General features: G+C 42.8%; 2 protein-coding genes across 2 annotated transcripts; one reads left to right on the top strand and one right to left on the bottom strand.

The window, feature by feature from the left end:
- Positions 1–104: 104 nt before the first annotated feature.
- Positions 105–10,630, top strand: lats1 (large tumor suppressor kinase 1). The gene is made up of 8 exons (XM_089022766.1): positions 105–380; positions 790–1,289; positions 1,635–1,752; positions 2,866–4,262; positions 5,703–6,285; positions 7,033–7,215; positions 8,298–8,404; positions 8,490–10,630. Exons 2-8 carry the CDS (start codon positions 954–956, stop codon positions 8,997–8,999), a joined length of 3,234 nt encoding a protein of 1,077 aa, XP_088878892.1. The 5' UTR covers positions 105–380; positions 790–953; the 3' UTR covers positions 9,000–10,630.
- Positions 10,631–12,310: 1,680 nt separating this feature from the next.
- Positions 12,311–18,340, bottom strand: rab10 (RAB10, member RAS oncogene family). Its single transcript, XM_089022783.1, has 6 exons — positions 17,630–18,340; positions 15,519–15,579; positions 14,586–14,724; positions 14,376–14,465; positions 13,778–13,879; positions 12,311–13,276 (listed from the first exon to the last, which is right to left on the bottom strand). The coding sequence occupies exons 1-6, from the start codon at positions 17,754–17,756 to the stop codon at positions 13,190–13,192; spliced, it is 606 nt and encodes a 201-aa protein (XP_088878909.1). The 5' UTR covers positions 17,757–18,340; the 3' UTR covers positions 12,311–13,189.
- Positions 18,341–20,481: the final 2,141 nt, after the last annotated feature.

Below are 20,481 nucleotides of genomic sequence, written 5' to 3'. Positions count from 1 at the left end.
CCCTTACAAAATAAAACATTAGCAACGAATGGACTGAGTAAGTCAGCTGAAATGAAGTTGCTTGATTTATTTAATGAATAATTGTACACGCTATTGGACGAAACGTATTTAATATCACATTCTGAACGAGTTGTTTCGTTTTCATTTGGCTTCATTTCTTTTAATTTAACGATAACTGGAAGTGTTCTGCGATTACTTTTTCGAACTTGTTCTCGCTACTTGTCATTCAGCTATCCCAAGAATTCAACACCACACGATATGAGCTAGGCTCGCCATTATAAGGACATTTTGTTCAAATTGTATTACTCCTTGGCGTTCCAAAATCGTAAGCGTCCAACAATTTACACACGAGTTGGGAAAAGGCGCATTTCTATACACAGGTGAGTTGTCAAACATGGCAATTGGTGCCGTTGCGAGCTTACATGCTAAGTATCCCCCAAGCCGTTGTTGCTGCGTTAGCTTAGCATCAACACACTTAGGCCGCGATGCTAGCGATTTTTGTTTATCAGTTTAACGAAGTAGTGTTACGGTTGTTGTTCTACAAGGTGTTCGACGTCGTGCTCTCTGTGTGTATTCTACACTTTTAATGCCAGCTCACGCGCGTGTTGGCACTTAACTTGAATTACTAATAACGCCGACACGGGTCTTGTTTCGTGATCGACATCGTGCCAGGTTTTCGACTGAAACAGCATTTCATTGACACATTGATCGAATGTTATTACCCATCTTGCTTACAATGTTTATGTCTTCTTTTCATGCCTTTGTCCAACCTGTTGGACCACTTGACAGATGCTCTGAATGCTTCATGGCGGGACTGTGCACCTATGTCATCAACATCCAATCCTAAAATTGGTCTTTGAAAAGACCCCCGTGCCTCCAACAACCTAGGCTTCGTCCTTGACCTGTGTCACATCCTCTTCACCCCCCTTCATCGTCTTTGTACATGCTCTTACATGAAGAGAGGAGAGAAACCAGAGGGTTACAGGCAGATGCGACCCAAAACGTTCCCCGCCAGCAACAACAGTGGCAATAGCCAACACATGCTGAAGGAAATCCGGAACAGTCTGCGAAACCTGTCAAAACCTTCCGACGCACCCAAAGGTGATTTCAGTGGCAAAATGCTCCCAGAAGACTTAAGGCAACAGGGGCGCTGCTATAACCCCAAGAACCCCCACCATAAGGCCTTGCAGGAGATCCGCGAGTCCCTAATGCCTTTTGCCAATGAGGCCAGCGCTTCAGTGGAACTTAAACACATGTCGATGGATCCTCAGTTCGCTGGGTTTGATGAGGTATGAGCAGCACGTTTGTATTCAGTAAAAAAAAAAAAGTTTTATCACATTCTGCACATAACTGAGTGATTCATAATCACGAGACATATCTTGTTTCTGGAATAGATATTTGAAAAATGTCCATTATGCCAAGTAGAATGCCAAGTATGAAGACAACATCAGTTATAATCAGTTATCTCTTCCTTCTCATGAAGTGCAGATGAAAAACATGACAGTTTGAAATTGTTTAAGTCTTGGTAGCACCAAGTATTTGCTTTTAGTTAAATCAGTTCAATTGTATTTTTTCTTGATATTTCATAACAAAAAAATATGTCTATGTACTCATTTTGTCATGTACTTGTGCAGACGACCGGTCGCAGTGTGGCGACATCTGTGGATTACATGACAAAGGGGACCTACCAGGACTCGATGAGGGAACAGATGGCTGCCGCCAGTCCGAGCACTGCGTGCCTCAAAGCTCCAGGTAGTTACACGGCCAATTGAGACTCACAGTGCCCTACCCTTCCCTGCCATTTCAAAAATGTTTCTTGTCAAGAATGTGTAGAAATGTAATACTTTGTTCACATTGTTTGCATTTTTACCTCTATTTAAGTGAAATAATATGAGCGGTGTCAAAGTATCGGTGTACAGTGATACGTTTTAGCTAACAAACTTTTCACCTTACGAACGTTAAATTCGCGAAAATATAATCTTGGCATACGAACTACTTTTCGGGAAACACACGGAGGGCCACAATGAGTGATGTGTCGTTCGCAAACGAGCTGGTTCTTGAAGCTCTTGAAATGGCAGCCGGCTTTTTTTTCACTCTATTCCCCACCCCCAGTCTTCGGTTCAAGCCGCACGTGATTGGTCAAGATCTGTGGTAGAGGAGGGAAAGGACACACGCAGCAGTGAGCGGGGGGAGAAACACACACACACACGAAAAGGAGACGACAGAGCTTGAAACAAAAAAAAAAAAACAAAAAGTGAAATGGTGAGAAAATTGTTAGAAACCACAGTAAAGTTTGGACTCGTTTCAACTTGATTGATAGTTCAAAGCAAAGTGTAGACTGAAAGGTTAAAATATCCAATCAATCAGGCTCCACAAATAACCTGCACAAGCCATTTGTCCAATTTGAAGAGAACATACAAGCAAGGGAACCAGCTATCAATGAAGTTTCTCGTGTGTCTGCCTGCATCTGTTGCTGTTGCAATATCACAACTTCGAAGATGTACAACCCAGAGCTCCTTGAGACACTTTATGTAAAAAGCTATCCATTCCATCAAGCCATCAACGACCATCACAAAGTTAAATAAAACTACTTTATTATACTGTACAGTTTATTTCTTTAATTACAATGCCATAGCACATTTATTATACATAAAATAAGGTATATTGTGTGTAGTTTTAAGGCTTATTTAGTTGAAAATTATGTTTTATAAGGACCTGGGAACAAATTATTCTCATTTTAATGGTTTCCTATGAGACATTAATGTTTAGAATACACATTTTTTTGCCTTACACACACTTTCTGGGAACCAATTAAGTTCGTAAGCCAAGGCATCACCGTATTCTGTTCTCCTTGATTATCTGCAGGCGCTACTCACATTCAGCAGTCCCTCCTGAGAAGGCCTAGCTGGAAAGGCTCGAAAGAGTCCCTGGCTCCTCGCCATGCCATGATGTACCGCTCAGACAGTCCGGGGCCCCCTACCGCCTATCCGCAGGGTCATCCTGGTACCAGCCAGAGGGTCAATCCGCCGCTTCCGCCCCAAGTACGCAGCGTCACGCCTCCTCCGAACCGCGGGCCGTCTTCCTGGGATAGCAACCCGTCGACCAAGCGCTACTCCGGAAACATGGATTATCTGGTGCCTCGCATCTCGCCGGTGCCCCAGGGGGCCTGGGCTGACGGCTATCAGACCCCTTCCCCTCAGAACCAGCGTGGGATCAGCCCGGTGCCTGTGGGCCACCAACCCATCATCATGCAAAGCTCTGCAGGAACAAAATTCACCTTCCCGTCGGGCTGGTCTCAAAATGGCTCACCTCAGGCAGACTACATGGCAGGGGGCAGCAGGCAGCCCCCTCCCCCCTACCCGCTCAACCAGAGCAGCCGCCACAGTCCCACAGACCAGCAGATGCAGGGCGGGGGCCCCGCGTCGTCACCGTCGTACGCTAATGGCGGGAACATCCCTCCATCCATGATGGTTCCCAATCGCAACAGCCACAACCTTGATATGTACAACATAGCCCCGCCCCACTCTTGGTCCCAAAGCGCCCTCGCCCCCAACCTGCCGGCGTCTTCATCGGGCAGTAGCAGCAACCAAGATCTGTCCCCATCGTGGCAGCACGGCATGCTGGTGCGCTCCAATTCCTTCAACAGCAGAGCCCCCCACCCCGCCAGCTCGCAACCGTCTGCCACCACCGTGACGGCCATCACGCAAGCTCCCATCCTGCAGCCCGTTAAAAGCATGCGAGTCCAGAAACCCGAACTGCACACCGCCGTGGCCCCCACGCACCCTCCGTGGATGCAACAGACCGCCCCCGTTTACCCGGAGCCTCCGCCCGCCGTTCCTCAGATTCCCACGGCAGCAGAAGTCCCCAGTTACCAAGGCCCCCCGCCGCCTTACCCCAAGCACCTCCTCCAACAACAATCTGCACCGTCACCCCCGGCGTACGAACAAGGAGCGGCTAAGCACGCCGCGAGTAGGGAGGAACCCGCGCAAGACGAAAGCCCTTCGGGGGACGGCGTCACGCGGGAGAAGGCGGCAGAAGGCGCGGAAAGCAACGCGGCCGCGGAAAAGAAGCAGATCACGACGTCGCCCGTCCCCCTGCGCCGCAACCAGAAAGACGAAGAACGCAGGGGCGAGTCGGGCCGTGTGGCTTTGTACTCCCCGCAGGCTTTTAAGTTCTTCATGGAGCAACACGTGGAGAACATCCTGAAGAACCATCAACAGCGTATCCGCAGGAGGAAACAGCTGGAGAGCGAGATGCAGAGGGTGAGAGGGCGTCGAACCCCCAACACACAACCACTCGGCGTCAAATGAGTTATCTTTCCTAGCGTCATTCAACACTTTGACTTCCTTTTTACTTCCTGTATGGTCTTTTTTCACGCTACTCTGTTTTTCTCGGCTCTTCTTTCTCTCCCTTTTCTCTTCTTGCTGTCACGAACAGCTGTGCTGAGAGGTAAAAGTATTTGAACACCCACCGTTCTCACGGAGGCATGTTTTTTTTTTCTTCGCACGCCCGTTTCATGTCGTCCATTTTTTTGAAGCGTCACAACATTGCATTTTGGGATTGAAATACAGCAATCTGTGAACATCTGCAGCTTCTCCCACACATTTTGAAAAAATGTCAACCATTTTGAAAGTACCGTATTTTCCACTGTATAAGGCGCTCCGGAGCACCTTTCACACTTTTCACTTTTCACACACTTCAAATAGATAGAAAACACAGTGAAATTTCGACTCATTTCAACTTTATTGATAGTTCAAAGGCAGAGTATAGACTGCAAGGTTAAAATATCCCATCAATCAGAAATAACCCGCACAAGCCATCTGTAACATTTGGAGAGAACATACAAGCAAGGGAACCAGCTATTAATGAAGTTTCTCGTGTGTCCGCCTGTATCTGTTGCTGTTGCAATATCGCAACTTTTAAGATGTACAACCCAGAGCTCCTTGAGACACTTTATGCAAAAAGCTATCCATTCCATCAAGCCATCAACGACCGTCACAAAGGTAAATACAACAACTTTATTATATAGTACAGTTTATTTCTTTAATCGCAATACAATAGCACATTTATTATACATAAAATATACCTTATATTTTGTGTAGTTGTAAGGCTTATTTAGTAGAAAATTATGTTTTATGCGGACCTGGGAACAGATAATTCTCATTTTAATGGTTTCCTATGGGAAATGACTGTTTGGAATACACACTTTTCACCTTACACACACTTTCTTCGAACCAATTAAGTTCATAAGCCAAGGTATCACTGTATAGGGTAGCTCACATTATAATCAGAATCAGAATCAGAATCATCTTTATTGCCAAGTATGTAGAACACACAAGGAATTTGACACATTAAGGCACTGCATTCGAAGCTGGGGTCATGCAGTACTTGTTCTACAGCCGGGAAATGGAGTCGATGGTTGCTGACAGTAATTGTGGCTCAATATTACTTCACATATAAGGCGCAGGGTCATCTTTTGATGAAAATCTGGGCTTTTGCATGCACCTTATACACCGGAAAATACGGTATTTCACAATTCCTAACTCATTCCCCACTATCTGTCTCAAGTCCATTGCTAAAAAAGAAGTATAATTTGGCGAGTATGGTTTTTTTTTGTTGGCATTTCTAACCAAGACTGCATGTTGCGTTCCCGTGTGCTTACCGTGCCCGTTTTGCTGACCCCATGACCGTTGACTGTTTAGGTGGGCTTGTCGTCAGACGCCCAGGAGCAAATGCGCATGATGCTCTGCCAGAAGGAGTCCAACTACATTCGGCTAAAGCGGGCCAAGATGGACAAGTGCATGTTCAAACGAATCAAGACGCTGGGCATCGGCGCCTTCGGCGAAGTGTGCCTGGCCAGGAAAGAGGACACGGGAGCGCTGTACGCCATGAAGACCTTGCGCAAGAAGGACGTACTGCTCAGGAACCAGGTGGCTCACGTCAAGGCCGAGAGGGACATCCTGGCCGAGGCCGACAACGAGTGGGTGGTGCGCCTCTACTATTCTTTCCAGGATCGGGATAACCTCTACTTTGTCATGGAGTACATCCCCGGGGGGGACATGATGAGCCTTCTCATCCGGCTCGGCATCTTCAAGGAGGAGCTGGCTCAGTTCTACATCGCCGAGCTCACCTGCGCCGTGGAAAGCGTGCACAAAATGGGCTTCATCCACCGCGACATCAAGCCCGACAACATCCTCATCGACAGGGACGGACACATTAAGCTCACCGACTTTGGTCTCTGCACAGGATTTCGCTGGACTCACGACTCCAAGTATTACCAGAGTGGTTAGTACAACTTTTATTCTGAAATAGAAACGTGTCAATCTCGTGCTGCTATCGTGAGCATTTGGATTGAATTGGATGAGCCTTTATTAGTCTTGCGGTGGAGAAATTGACATTTTACATCAGCGAAGTGATGAAAGGAAAGAAAGAAGTAGAAAGAAGAAGCTGCTGTAAAGGCAGCAACTCTTGAGCAAAGTGACAAAAGAAAACAAAACACAACTGGCTACCTAGTTAGCTATCTAGTTATCTATTTGCTCTCTATTTGCTGTCTATTAGCTAGCTGGCTATCTATCTAGCTATCTTTTAGCTATATAGCTGCTATCTAGCTAGCTATATTTTAGCTATGTAGCTGGCTACCTAGCTATCTATTTGCTATCCATTTGCTCTCTATTGGCTATCTAGCTAGCTAGCTAGCTATCTAGCTGGCTATCTATTTGCTATGTATTTGCTCTTTATTAGCAATCTGACTGGCTAGCTAGATAGCCAGTCAGATTGCTCATAGCTTGTTATTAGCTAGCTTTCAATCTATTTGAGTTATTCCGGGTTGAGTGAACGCTGGTGCATGCATCTTGTGACTGTAAAGTGACTTGAAAGGCGCTAATAAATTAAATTATTATTATTATTATTATTATTATTATTACAAAAAAAGCGAGGCTCGTGAGAGGATGGATACCTACTCGGGCGCCATTTTGGACTTCATTTTCCCACATCCATGGTGGGACTTTGGTCATGCTTGCGTTTGGTTGGCAGGGGACCACGTGAGACAGGACAGCATGGACTTCAGTAAGGAATGGGAAGACCCTGCCAATTGCCGCTGCACGGATCGGCTGAAGCCTCTGGAGAGGAGAAAGGCCCGGCAGCACCAGCGCTGCTTGGCCCACTCGCTGGTGGGGACCCCCAATTACATTGCGCCCGAAGTTTTACTCAGGACAGGTGAGTGTTATGTTTTGAGGGGGCCTGACTTTGCTTGAGTTTGCCCACAAAACTGTTCAGATCAATTAAAGGACAACCGACACCATTTTTTTTGTTTCCTAACTGAGATCAGAAAAATGTTTTTTAGCATCTAAAATACCCAAAACACGCAGGCTGATATTTATAGTCAAATGAAAAACACCAATAAAATGACTTGAAGTGTCCCAAAACGAGCTGGGAACTGGGTCCTTGTTGTTCATGACATCACTATTGGTCACACACCGCCTTGCTCCAGAATCAAAACAATGGCTTCAGAGAGTTCAGATTCAGAGAAGATGCTTTGTTGTTACTCATCCAGTTATGAATATGATTCAAATACAGTAACGTCTCGTTATATCGATATTCAAGGGAGTCCGAAAAAATATCGATATAACCGGGACTATCGATATATCCGACCCTGTTTGCATGTAATTTTCTCTGTGCGTGCATAGAAATAGTATCGATATAACCGGGACTATCGATACATCCGATATCGATATAATGAGACTTTACTGTAGTTCTGAAGAGGAAAGCATACATGTTTGCAATCGATTAAAGAAGTCATTCCGTATCAATTCGAGCCGTCTGGACTCCAATGTAGCGCCCAGAAAATGCACAAGATGGCGCCCAAGCTCCCTTGAAAATGGGCTGATTTGTCCGCTAGGAATTTGTGTCAACTTACACCTTCTTTGTGCGTGTTACCGCAATTGCCTGCAAAACACAACGATTCACCATAGTTTTCCTTCTAATTTTGCGATCAACACAGTGTTTTCAGATGAAAAAAAGTACCCAAAATGCATTGTGTGTCACTTTCTCGGTCACGGGCGTTCCCTCCGTGATGTCACTTAGGGCATCGTCATCAACTCGAAAACAAGACTTCCTGAATCTTCAGCGCGAGTCTTAAAACGTCAACTATAGCTACATGCGGTGGAATATTTGTTAAATGCGCTCAGTAGAAGTCATTTGAAGTGATTTTACAAATTATAGACGCAACTTGTCGGTTGTCCTTTAATATTTGTTTTTTTATTCAGTCCCTTGGTAAATGTTTGCATTGTTATATGCAGGATACACCCAGCTTTGTGATTGGTGGAGCGTGGGTGTCATTTTGTACGAAATGGTCGTCGGGCAGCCTCCATTTTTAGCGACCACCCCCCTGGAGACACAAATCAAGGTATGTTGGACCTAAACAGATAGCATATACATTTTTTGTGACCGACAGAACCAGGTGGTCCATCGTGGTCATTCTGTGCGTCCAGGTGATTAACTGGAAAAGCACCCTTCACATCCCCCCGCCCGCCAAGCTCAGCCCGGAGGCGTCGGACCTCATCGTGAAGCTTTGCCGCGGCCCCGAGGACCGCCTGGGCAGGAACGGCGCCGATGAAATCAAAGGCCACCCTTTCTTCAAGACCATCGACTTCACCAGCGATTTACGGCAGCAGACGGCGCCGTACGTCCCCACCATCGCCCACTCCACCGACACCTCCAATTTCGACCCCGTTGACCCCGAGAAGCTGTGGAGCGGCGAAAGCGACAGCAAGGACGACCTCGGCGAAGCGGGTTGCTGGTTCCGCAACGGAAAGCATCCCGAGCACGCTTTCTACGAGTTCACCTTCCGACGTTTTTTCGACGATAACGGACACCCGTACAGCTGCCCCAAGCCCATCGCGTACGAGGGTCTCACCGAGGACGAGGCGGACTCCGAGGGCCCCGAGGCGGAGACCCCCGATGCCCCACCGGCCCAGGGTCGAGATCTCGTTTATGTGTAGCGTTCACGGACTTTATAGTGACACTTGGTGTTTGGCATATGTGTGTGAAACATTGCTGTACATCCACATGACCTAATTTGGCATCAACTGCCCTCAATCTATTTTTTTTCCCCATTGGGTCCCTCGAGTGCGTAATTTATTGAAAAACTCCCCACTGACGATGTTCATTTTTACTACGGAAACTTTAATTGAATCTTTATTAATTTATACTTTGACGACTGCAACTGGGACATTCATAACGTGACTGGTACATAATTAAAATAGCGATCGCTCCATTTATTCGTTGCGGTAACCCCCTTCCCCACTACCACCAAAAGTTAATTATCAGACTGGTATTAAAGGACAACCGACGTCTCCGGACAAGTTGTGTCCATAATTTGTAAAATGGCTTCAAATGACTTCTACTGAGCGTATTTTACAAAGATTCCACGGCATATAGCTTATATTTTACGTTTTAAGACTCGCGCTGAATATTCCGGAAGTCTTGTTTTTGAGTTTGTGACGAGTCCTCACGTTACGTCACTGAAGGAACGCCCCTGACCGAAAAAAGGACACATTGTAGCAGTCCTTCCATCACGTCAATGCATTTTGCTGTACTTGTTTGGTCTGAAAACTTCGTGTTGCACCAAAAAGAGGCAGAAGAGGGCGACAAAGCTCCGTGTGAGGAATTAATCAGGCTGTGGAAACAGGCTGATTAATTCCTTACACTGAGCCATTTTCTGCTTCTTTCTGGTGCTACATTTCCCGCCCCCAGATACCTCAAAATGGCACGGAATAAATTATTTAATCGATTGCAAACATGTATGCTTTCCTCTTCAGAACTATTTGAATCATATTCATAACTGGATGAGTAACGAGAAAGCATATTCTCCGAATCTGAAGCCATTGTTTTGATTCTCCAGCAAGGCAAGACGTCTTAGGGTGACACCAGGAAAAGGGGGCGGGACCTTCTGAAACAGACCACTTCCGGGTTAATTTTTTTTTACAGATTTTGGACACTTTAAGTCATTTTTATTGGTGTTTTGCATTTGACTAAAAATATCATACTGCGTGTTTTGGGTATTTTAGATGCTATAAAACGTTTTTCTGATGTCAGTTAGGAAACAAAAAAGTTGTCGGTTGTCCTTTAAATGTATATGTATAAGTTGACCATTGATTGAACTTTAGTAGCATTTTATTTTTTTCTAATTTATACCCATATTTATAAATGAAGTTGTACACAGATGATGTAAATATATCTTTACACTGTCACTGATTTTTTTTTTCTCTCCCTCAGGGCAGGCCCTCTATAATGTCTACTGCTGCTGCCTTTTTACTCCTTAGTGTTGATAGTTCTACCTTATACTAGTCTCCTCCAAAGCACTAAATACAAACGTTTAATTTTTACACTTAAACACTTATTTTTTCACATCTTGTCAAAGAAACTTTGCAATTTACCAAGTCAAATGAATGGATAACCTCCCTCTGTACATTCTGTCCTTAGCAATGAATTCTGAATGTAGTTTTTAGACTTTACCGTGTCCCATTGGCCTTCTGCACTAGCGTGTTACCGCACAAGAATGACCATTGTATTTTTGTGTGTGTGCAGTGTTGGGGAAGCAGGTGATCAATAAAGAATGTCAAGAATGAAATGTTTCACACATGCAAACAGATTGCCTTGCATTGAAATTATTCAGATTGAGACAACAATTGATTGTAAATTTATGAGTTAATATCATGTACTATTCAGCCAACGGGTAATGTTTACATTTAAAATTGTAACCATTGTTTAATTAAACTAGTCTAAAAATGACACATAACTGACGAACAGCGATAAAACAAACAACAAATGTTAGCCTGCAGGACTTGATGAAAGATTACGACACATGTACAGCAAATTCGAGCATTTTACGGCAGGATCACATTTATTTTGAAAACTATTGACGGCCTACGTCATTTACGTACAGGTGTTCTGGTCGAGTCGCAGTGATTAACAAGTCAGGTTAATGGCGACCCTCCAAAAAGCTTGTCTATACCCCCCTCCAAAAAAAGAATACAAAGATAACAATTGAATGCTTTGGTTGTAAGAAAATACGCACTTTTTAATATTTATTTACTTAAATCAGGTGTCAACGCGTGTGTTTTAGTTTGTGCTGAACTGATCGCCATCTTGGAAGACTATAAGGTGAGTCGACACGACGAAAAATCGCACCTATTTATAATTGTATTTTTTGTGTAGCTCTATCTCGTTCCTATTTATAATTGTATTATATTAATCGTATTCTATTTGTAATTGTATTGTATTTATTATAGTATCTATGCTTGTCTGTGACTGTAAAGTGTCCTTGAGAGCTTTGAAATGCGCTTAAAATAAAATGTTGTATTATAACATTTGCTAGCAAAGATCGAAACACAACAGGGATATTTAAACAAGCTACGAAGCAGCCAATGAAGCAGTGCCCACAAACGGCTTTGTGATTGTCCACAGAACACCAAACCATCCTAATCTTCGTTAAAGAGTGTTTGCTTGACGTCTCGGCGTGCATCTGTCCTGAGAAACAAAAGTCCCAACAACTCCAGGTACAGACCCTCTTTTACTGATAATATTTCGTGTGTAATTCAATGCACTTGTCAAAGCTCAATAGATGCTAGATTTTTCTCACTGAACAAGAAATGATAAAGTATATACATTGTAACATGCTTGCTTGTATTTTTTATGTATAGTTTGGCAATTGAGACCCCAAAAAAAGTTAGTTTAAGTCATTACTGGCATACAAAGACACTGTGGTATCTATAGAAAGGTAGTGTGGTAGTGTGCATGTTACTGGAAATGACTTGTTGCACAATTGCAACCTTTTTTTATGTAATTTCATCAAATATTTGCATTAAAATTTTGCATAAAACAACTGTACTCTTATTATTTAACAAAAGCACATACTCATGATCTTCTGTAAACAATATCATGTATGTATTTCAATGTAGGAATGAAATAGATGATACTGTACATTATTTTTGTTTGCAACTTGCTCCGCTGAAATTACCAAGGTTCATCCAAATTGTGCCAAAATCCTTCCCAATACAAAAAGTAATGCTTTGACATCATCTTGTGGTATTTTTGGTGACTCAGAACAAAATTGAAATTAGAGGAGCTAGCAAGAGCTGAATAGAAATTGCAGTTTCTGCACCTAACCATTACTTTTTTTTGCAAACTTGGCGTCAAGGAACTAGGTTGAAGTGATCTGAAATCTTTATTTGAATTATGAATCTTTCATGGTGTGATTAATTTATTTTCCCGAGGCACGAAACTGCACGCGTGATAAAAGACAAACAAGTTAACTTAAACAAGCTTGTTTTTTTTAATGGATCTGCAAAACTGTTTGAATTTCCAAAGAGAACTTGTGAACTTCCCGCCCAAAGTTACCCAGTGGCATACCTTACATAATGTTACAGAAACGCTTCCAACCCAAAGAAATCTGCATGCAGGAAAAAAAAAAAACAGAGTAACCGAAATTGGGAAGAGAAAACCAACACACAAAAAAAAGTCAAATAATTCATGAAGATAAAAATGCGACATTGATAATAAACAGGACATAAAATGCTGTTCTCTTTGCTGAAGGACAATTCAAACGCTTCTGCATCAGCTTGACTCTTAGTTCGGGAAGCGCAAACTGAAAAATTGATTTAGTAAATTAATTTCGATGGGTGGATGTGATTCCACCCATGACACAGCCCCGCCCCTGTTTTCCATATAAGGCACAGGACAAAAAAAAACACCCCCCCAAATTACAAAAAGGAGCTCGCCACACCTCTGTCACTTGGTAACAAATTGTAATTGACTTCAGGGAGGATGAGTGTCCGAAGAGGGTGTTGGTGGTGGGGTCGGGGGGTCATCAAGGTCGCTTTAGGGGTGGGTAGTTGAAAAGGAGCTCAATTAAAAAGAAAATTTTACAAATATGAGCTTGTCTTTTTTTTTAATAATCTTTAAAACAAAACGACAAAAAAACATCAGTGGAGCTCATCAGGTGGACAGTAGGAAAAAAAATGGTGGGTGGGTTAGATGAATGAATGAATGAAGTGGTTTATTGTTTTATTCTGATACGAGTGTCAAATGTGCAAGAAAGGTCATGAAAAGAAGGTTAGAGGGTAAAAAGAGTTTCATGTTAGAGACAATTGTCGTGCGTGCACGTGCGTATGTGTCGGTAATGAGGCGTTCAACTACAGCACTTGCTCTTCCAGCCCGTCACTCCGCTCCCGCTGCTGATGTCCACGTTTTCACTGTTAGGCTCCTTTACGGGCGTCTAAGGAAAAAATAAAAATAAAAAGCCATGACTTTATTAGTTAATTTATTTGCTTATCACTCATTGGTCCGTAAATCAAAACTACTTCCTGGTTACATTCTTCAATCAAAGTACAGTGATACCTTTGGCTTACGAACTTAATTGGTTCCGAGAAAGTGTGTGTAAGGCGAAAAGTGTGCATTCCAAACATCAATTTCCCATAGGGAACCATTAAAATGAGAATAATCCGTTCCCAGGTCCCCATAAAACATAATTTTCAACTAAACAAAAAAGCCACACAATACAAAATAGACACACTCTACAAAAATACAGGAAAAAAAAGCCGACTGCCATTTTCAGCTCCTTGTTAGGAGCTCCAAGAACCGGCTTGTGGCGCTCCGTGTGTTTCTCGAAAAATAGTTCGTATGCTAAGATTATATTCTCGCGAATTTAACGTTCGTTAGCTAAAGCGTTCGTAAGCCGAGGTATCATTGTTCCCCGAGGACGGGACAAAATCCGTACCTTTCTGAGGATGTCTTCTGCTAACGTGAGGAAGGCCTTCTCGATGTTGATGTTGGCCTTGGCGCTGGTTTCAAAAAACCTGATGCCGTGCTCCCTCGCAATCTGAGTTTTGAGGACGACAAGAGCGAGTGAGAAGGGCCGTTGACCTTCAAAGTGGTGGTGCTTGTCCAAAAATAAAATGGCCGGGTCGAAATCCAATGTGGTCTAGAGATCAGGTAGCGCCCATTCCCAAAAGCAAAGATCGCTACGCTAGGCTACTTCTAGCGTGCGTAATGGCTTAAGTTTACTTTAATCGGTTCATATTATGATCAACTTCGGAAAGATTAGGCAGGTATGCTGCGCAATGTTTGCGCGAAAATAAAAAGTGTTACCATGGCAACACAACTCTGTACCTCAATTCTAGCATCTGCGCTAACATGCTATTCAGGATCGTTTGCGCTGATTGTATCATCGTTGCAGCATAAGTAACATGATTTATATACTTTTTAAAAACCATATTAAAATCCTAGAAGACAGAAGATTTTTTTTTGTATGGTTATCGACGGCCATGACTTTTCCATGTGACTAATCTATGTAAAAACCTCAAACGCTATCTTACCTGCTCTCCCTTAGCTTTCGGTACCACCCTCTTGTCCTCCATGTCACACTTGTTGCCTAGTAGCATTCTCTCAACGTCCTCATTTGCATGCTGTAAAACAAAAATAAGCATAACAATATAAATGTATTTTTATTATTGTTTATTTGCTCTAACGTGGCTTTAACGTTCCAAAACGGCAACACAGCACGCCGTTTGGTGTTCGTGTCTCACCTCATCAATGTTACGCAGCCATTTGCTGATGTTCTCGAAGCTCTTGGCGTTGGTGATGTCATAGACCAGCATGATGCCCATGGCTCCTCTGTAGTAGGAGGTGGTAATGGTGTGGAACCGTTCCTGGCCCGCCGTGTCCCTGCAGAGACACGCGTGTGTGTATATAAGTTCATGAAATGATCAACGACGATGAGTTATGTAAAAATATGTAGATGCAAAAAAAAAAAAAAGTGTGACGTGAATCAACTATAAGGTGTGGCGAGTACAAACATTTCCTCCATGCAAAGACAAAGCAACTCGATATCCAAAACGCGTGTATTGTCTTGGAAGGTTCTTCTATCTATGAGATGGCTAGCTCGCTTTCTACCTATTAACTTCCGGGTTGGGTGAACGCTGGCGCGTGTGCCTTTTGCTGCTCACCCATACAAAAACCAATCCTATGACTGTAAAGTGACCTTGAGAGTTTTGAAAGGCGCTTATAATTTAAATGTATATATTTGTTTATATTATGTTGCTCACTTGAGCTCTCAAGCTGGCTATCTAGCTAGCGATCTAACTGGCTAGCTAGCTAGCTATCTATTAGCTAACAAGATGGCTATCTAGCTTGCTCTATATTTGCGGTCTATAACCTTGAGAGTTTTGAAAGGCGCTTAGAAATCAAATGGATTATTATTATTATTATTATAAGATAGCTAGCTAGTTATCTATTAGTTATCTATTGGCTAGCTAGCTAACTTTCTATCTCTGAGTTATTCAAGGTTGAGTGAACGCTGGCGCGTGTGGCTGCCGCTGCTCACCCACAGAAAAACTAATCCTGTGACTAAAGTGACCTTGAGAGTTTTGAAAGGCACTTATGAATTAAATTTATTATTATTATTAAATCAGCATCAGTAAATAAAAGTGGAGGACACCTCGCCGAATTAAGCGGCTCACCAGATCTGTAGTTTGATCTTCTTTCCTTGTAGTTCCACCGTTTTGATCTTGAAGTCTATTCCTGCAAAAAAAAACAGAGCGGTCGACCATGGGATGAAGCAAAGAAGGAACCTTAACTCATTCACTGCCAGACAATGTGCAAAAATGTGTCGACTCCAGTGCCAGGGTTTTTGTCATCATCACTCAAATTCCAGGACCCACAATATATTGAGTTTTAGGATTACATAAACATTCAACACAGCGTAAGAAACCATAGACTCTCTTCTTTCATCAGGACAAAAAGGTAATTCATAAATTTTATGGGTCTGGAGTTATATGAGCTTGAAATGAGGGTGGTTGTCCAAAATACAATGCAAATACATCCACGTTGGTTTATATTGCGCTTTAACAACAGCTGAAGCCCACTTTTGCTCAGTTCGGTACAACATGACATGTGGATATAATCACCGTATTAGTCCGAGCGCGATCTTTTATCCAAGGAATTCAATTTTGGATGCTTGTTATTCTTCCGGAATGGGGTCACGAAACCACGGGAGGGCCCCCGCTGATGACTTTTGGCCTCACAAGTGTTGTTTTCCTCTCCAAATAATCGAGCTGTCACTTCAGCTAAAGCGAAGAGATTGCGCTCGGTTTACAAGTTCAGGAAACAGCTGTGCTCTTCGAGGGGCGGGGCCCACGGCATAATGAAGGAAAAGGCTGCCAGAGAGTGACTCATTGATTATTATGCACACCCCAGAGAGGGCGGAAGGGGAATCGTTAGGTTGGGGGGGAGGAAAAATGGCTAAATATTTTTGAGAGGGGACAGAAAGTGCATCCGTGTCGTCCCAAAAACATTTAGATACAGGAGAGGAATGCCAAGGGATTCAACAACTGTTTTTGTTTGTTTCTAAAAGAGACACACGCAGAAATGATTTCATGTGCTGACAAGAGTGAAAACAAACAAACAAACCAGGGTTGTGTTGCAAATGATATGCGACGGCAAGATGTCAGAAAAGTACGTCTCATCCACGGGACGGCGTTAATTCCACCACCGGAGAAATGACACAGACGTTTGTGTCAAAATTTAGGGACTTTTTTAACCCCCTAAAACAGAAAAGTTACTGGCTTGTCACTTTTTCCTTTGTCAAATGAGTACTTTAATCAGTATCTTGTACTATGCATGTGATCAATTGAGCCGTTCATCTTTTTATTCGATACTCAATGACGTGAAACTTGTTCACCGTGAAAGCCACATTGACAATAATATTATTGCCGATATACTCAATTGACTGCTACTCGCCTGTTTTCTATATTTTGTTAAATCGTTGACACTGAGGTTCAGTGAAGCAAGTGGAGATTTATTGACCAGAGCGGTCCGAAAGAAAGCAATGTATTTTATAAGCGTTACCTGTCACTGTGTTAATTAATATAAAACTTCTGTATTGACAATACAACTACTACCAGTACTCATTATAGCTAAGCAAGATGGTAAATACTTGCCCTGTATCAACTTGCGAGGAATATAGATGATATATTTATATGCGCTACATATGTGTCATCTGTTTTAATGCATTCCGTGGCATTTGTGATGCTAGTAACGTTAAGCAATTTATATATTTCCGACAATAAGTGATAGCATTGGTTATGACATGTCATTGCTGCTTATATAATGTAATGACAGCTCTATGGAAATACACTGGGAATTGTTTTTTTTTTCTCTTAATGATCGATTACCTGACAGAGTAACAAGATGTTCACGTAGCTAACTGTTACATGAGCGTAAAAAAAAGGATTACAAGCGAGTGAGGTTTGTATGGATACAAAGTCGAACGGCCCCCGTTGCCCCCACTAGCTTAGCTACCTAGCTAGCGATGTCACCGATGACAGCTTCACGAATCAGTCGTTGCACAACAGTCAGGTTTTATTCAAAACGAGTTTCGTGGTACATTCAAAACGTCCCCGTCAGCTTGAGCGGAGGTTACTCGCGTTGAATAGTTGGCAAAATTGCACAACTTGTCTCCCAGCTTCCCGGGGGGCAGGCCCGGGCAGCCCGGAACATGCTAACAGCGCGATGGCGAATCAAATGGCCAGTAGTAGCACACTAAATTTGACATTTTGGTTCACTCGCTTACCTATGGTGGAGATAAAGGTTGTGTTGAAGGCGTCGTCAGAGAAGCGGAACAGCACACAGGTCTTCCCCACGCCCGAATCTCCGATGAGAAGCAGCTTGAATAGCAAGTCGTACGTCTTCTTAGCCATTGAAAACTCTTGAGTATGTAGCCGCTTTGATTCACACAAAAAAAGAGCAATTTTCTAACACGCCAAGGTCAAGTCTGCAGCCAGCTCCTGCGCCAACCTGGACAACTGCCCCGATTTTGACAGTTTACAACCTGGGATTTGTTGATTAGCTTTGGCAAGCTACTTGGCTAAATACCAGCACAAAATAAAACGCGTCGTCAGGGAAAGCGATATTCCAAAAAAGAAGCCCCACTGTTTCCCTTTTGCAAGCGTGAGAGAAGGTAGCAAACAACGCGAGGCGATCCGACGTGATTCCTCTTTTCTACTTTCTTTTCTCCCACACAGTCGGGACAAAATGGCTCCTCTCTACCCCGACTCACTCTTTCTTCATACTAACGGCGAGCTAATTCAAATTCTCGGCACACCCCGTCATTCCAGTGCCCGGCCACAAGCTCAACCGATAAACCTCCAAATATAAATCGAAGGCGATCGTGTGGCAAATTCACCGACTTTGCAAAGTTGGTGATGTTTTTTTTTATCCTCCCGGAAAGATTGGGAACTTAAAGTAAGACGACCGCCGCCGTCTCTGGAATAGGAGTCAGCTCGGCGACACCCTATATGACAGACGTAACATCGCTCGCCCACTTTTGTAGAAAATAAATTTGATTTGCTGGCCCTGCTGTCATTCAAGAATGCGACCGCATTTCATTGGTCGGTTTTGCGTACGTACACGAGGAGGTGTGTCCTGGAGTGACAGATAGGGCAACTGGGCCAGATGCTTGGACATTTAGGCTCATCCCTTCTTTAACTTCAACGAGTGAAACATGTCGAGTGATCCAAAATGGCAGCTAGTTTCCTCGGTGCTTAATATGTGATTCACTTTTCCGGCAAGTTGGACATAGATGCATTGACTTTTCCAGCTGTGAGTCAGGAAAAGTGATGTCATAATTCACTACCATTGCTTTTACGTGGCGGCGTTTCCGACCGGCCTCATCTCTTTCAAATAAAAGGTCATTCACCCGCTTTAACTTTATATGCACTACAGGTGAAATATTCTTTATATTTATTTGAAACAAAAAACAAAAGGTCAACACGAACTGGCTTCGTGTAACTTTTCCCCTCTTTCACTTCAGGCACTACTCCAAGAATGCAGAGCATGTCATCCACCGCCAAGTACAGACTTGACAAGTTAAGAGACAACAGTCATATAAGAACCCGATGTTATGCTGCTGTGGCGCATAAAAAAGGGATCGATGAAGTGATCTGCAAGTACCTGATCAAATATGTGAACTTTATTTTTTTTTTAAAGGTGAGACATAGCTTTAAGGTAATGTTATGTAGACATAAATACATCCATTATTTTAATTAAATACAGTTCTCTTGCTTTTCATCCGGCGAAATGCATCTAATTAAATAAAACAAGTTGCAACGGGCTGACTAAAATCCAAACTCGCATCTATTCTATTTGTTTATCCGCACTCTGATTGCACAACTTCTCTTTTCTTGCTCGCACAAATTGTTCGTATCAAACTGCATTCTTCAGTTTTCTACAAAGTCCCCCCGGGGGATCGTATTGGATGACTTTGAGAAACAAGTATTGATAGTTTCACAGCTGCTGATCTTTAAGATCAGCGAGTTATAAAGAGTGAATTTTAATTTTACATTTATATTTCAATATAATAAAATCTGCGAATCTCACATGTGCATTATATACGTGGAGAAATAAAAAAAACTTGGGTTTTTAGCCTCCTTTCATGACATTGAGGAATTCAAGGTGAGTCTGTTCCACTGTTTGTCCACAGGAGGGCACTGATGAGTAACTGGGAATGCTACTACTACTACTACTACTACTACTACTACTACTACTACTAATAATACATGTCCTTTATAAGCGCATTTCAAAACTCTCAAGGTCACTTTACAGTCACGGGATACGTGTTTCTGTGGGTGAGCAGCGGCAGCCACACGCGCCAGCGTTCACTCAACCCAGAAGTAACTCAAATAGATAGAAAGCTAGCTAGCTAATAGATAGCTAGATAGCTAACAGATGGGATAGTGAAAATATATTCTTCCTCAGGCAATGTGCTTTCTTCTTCCTGTTCTTCTTAGATAGCTAATAATAATAAGTAGCTTAGAGAGCTAATAGACTGTATAGTGCCTCTTTGCAATTTTTTGTTGATGATACTAGTGCAGCGTGTTCTACATACTTGGCAATAAAGATGATTCTGATGCTGAAACCCAGTAAGTCTATTGCACTATTTGACCACAGGACGGCACTGTAGAGTAACTGGAGGAAAATCAGTTCTTCTATTTGTCCACAGGAGGCACTGTTGGGCTGGATTGTTGACGAACTGGTGAGTTTATTCCACTTTTCTCCACAAGAGGACACAATTTGACTGGATTGATAATCACAACCTAGTTAAGTAATGGTAGTAATTATTAATTTAATCTGTGACGAATTAAAAATAAATACATTTTAAAGGAACCAGTTGTTCTAGACTAATTTTGAGTAGATTTGACATTTTTTTTACTTACATATCAACTGCAAGGCTTCAAAATATGTATTTTTTTACTCAGAAATGTAAAAAGCTTTATTTTTCTTAATAAATTCTTTAATTTTTTACTGTAATTTCGTACTTTATGTGCTTAGTTCGGAGAAAATGTATCAAAACAACCGCTGCGTGATGAACTACATTACCCAAAATACTTTGCTCTACTCCGCAGTGATGTGGGGCGTGGAGCTCGA

Source organism: Hippocampus bargibanti, linkage group LG19, assembly GCF_051943395.1.
Source record: "Hippocampus bargibanti isolate YZ-2025 linkage group LG19, ASM5194339v1, whole genome shotgun sequence".
Taxonomy (NCBI): domain Eukaryota; kingdom Metazoa; phylum Chordata; class Actinopteri; order Syngnathiformes; family Syngnathidae; genus Hippocampus; species Hippocampus bargibanti.
Note: the sequence above shows the minus strand (reverse complement) of the source record. Positions and strands in the feature narration are given on the sequence as shown.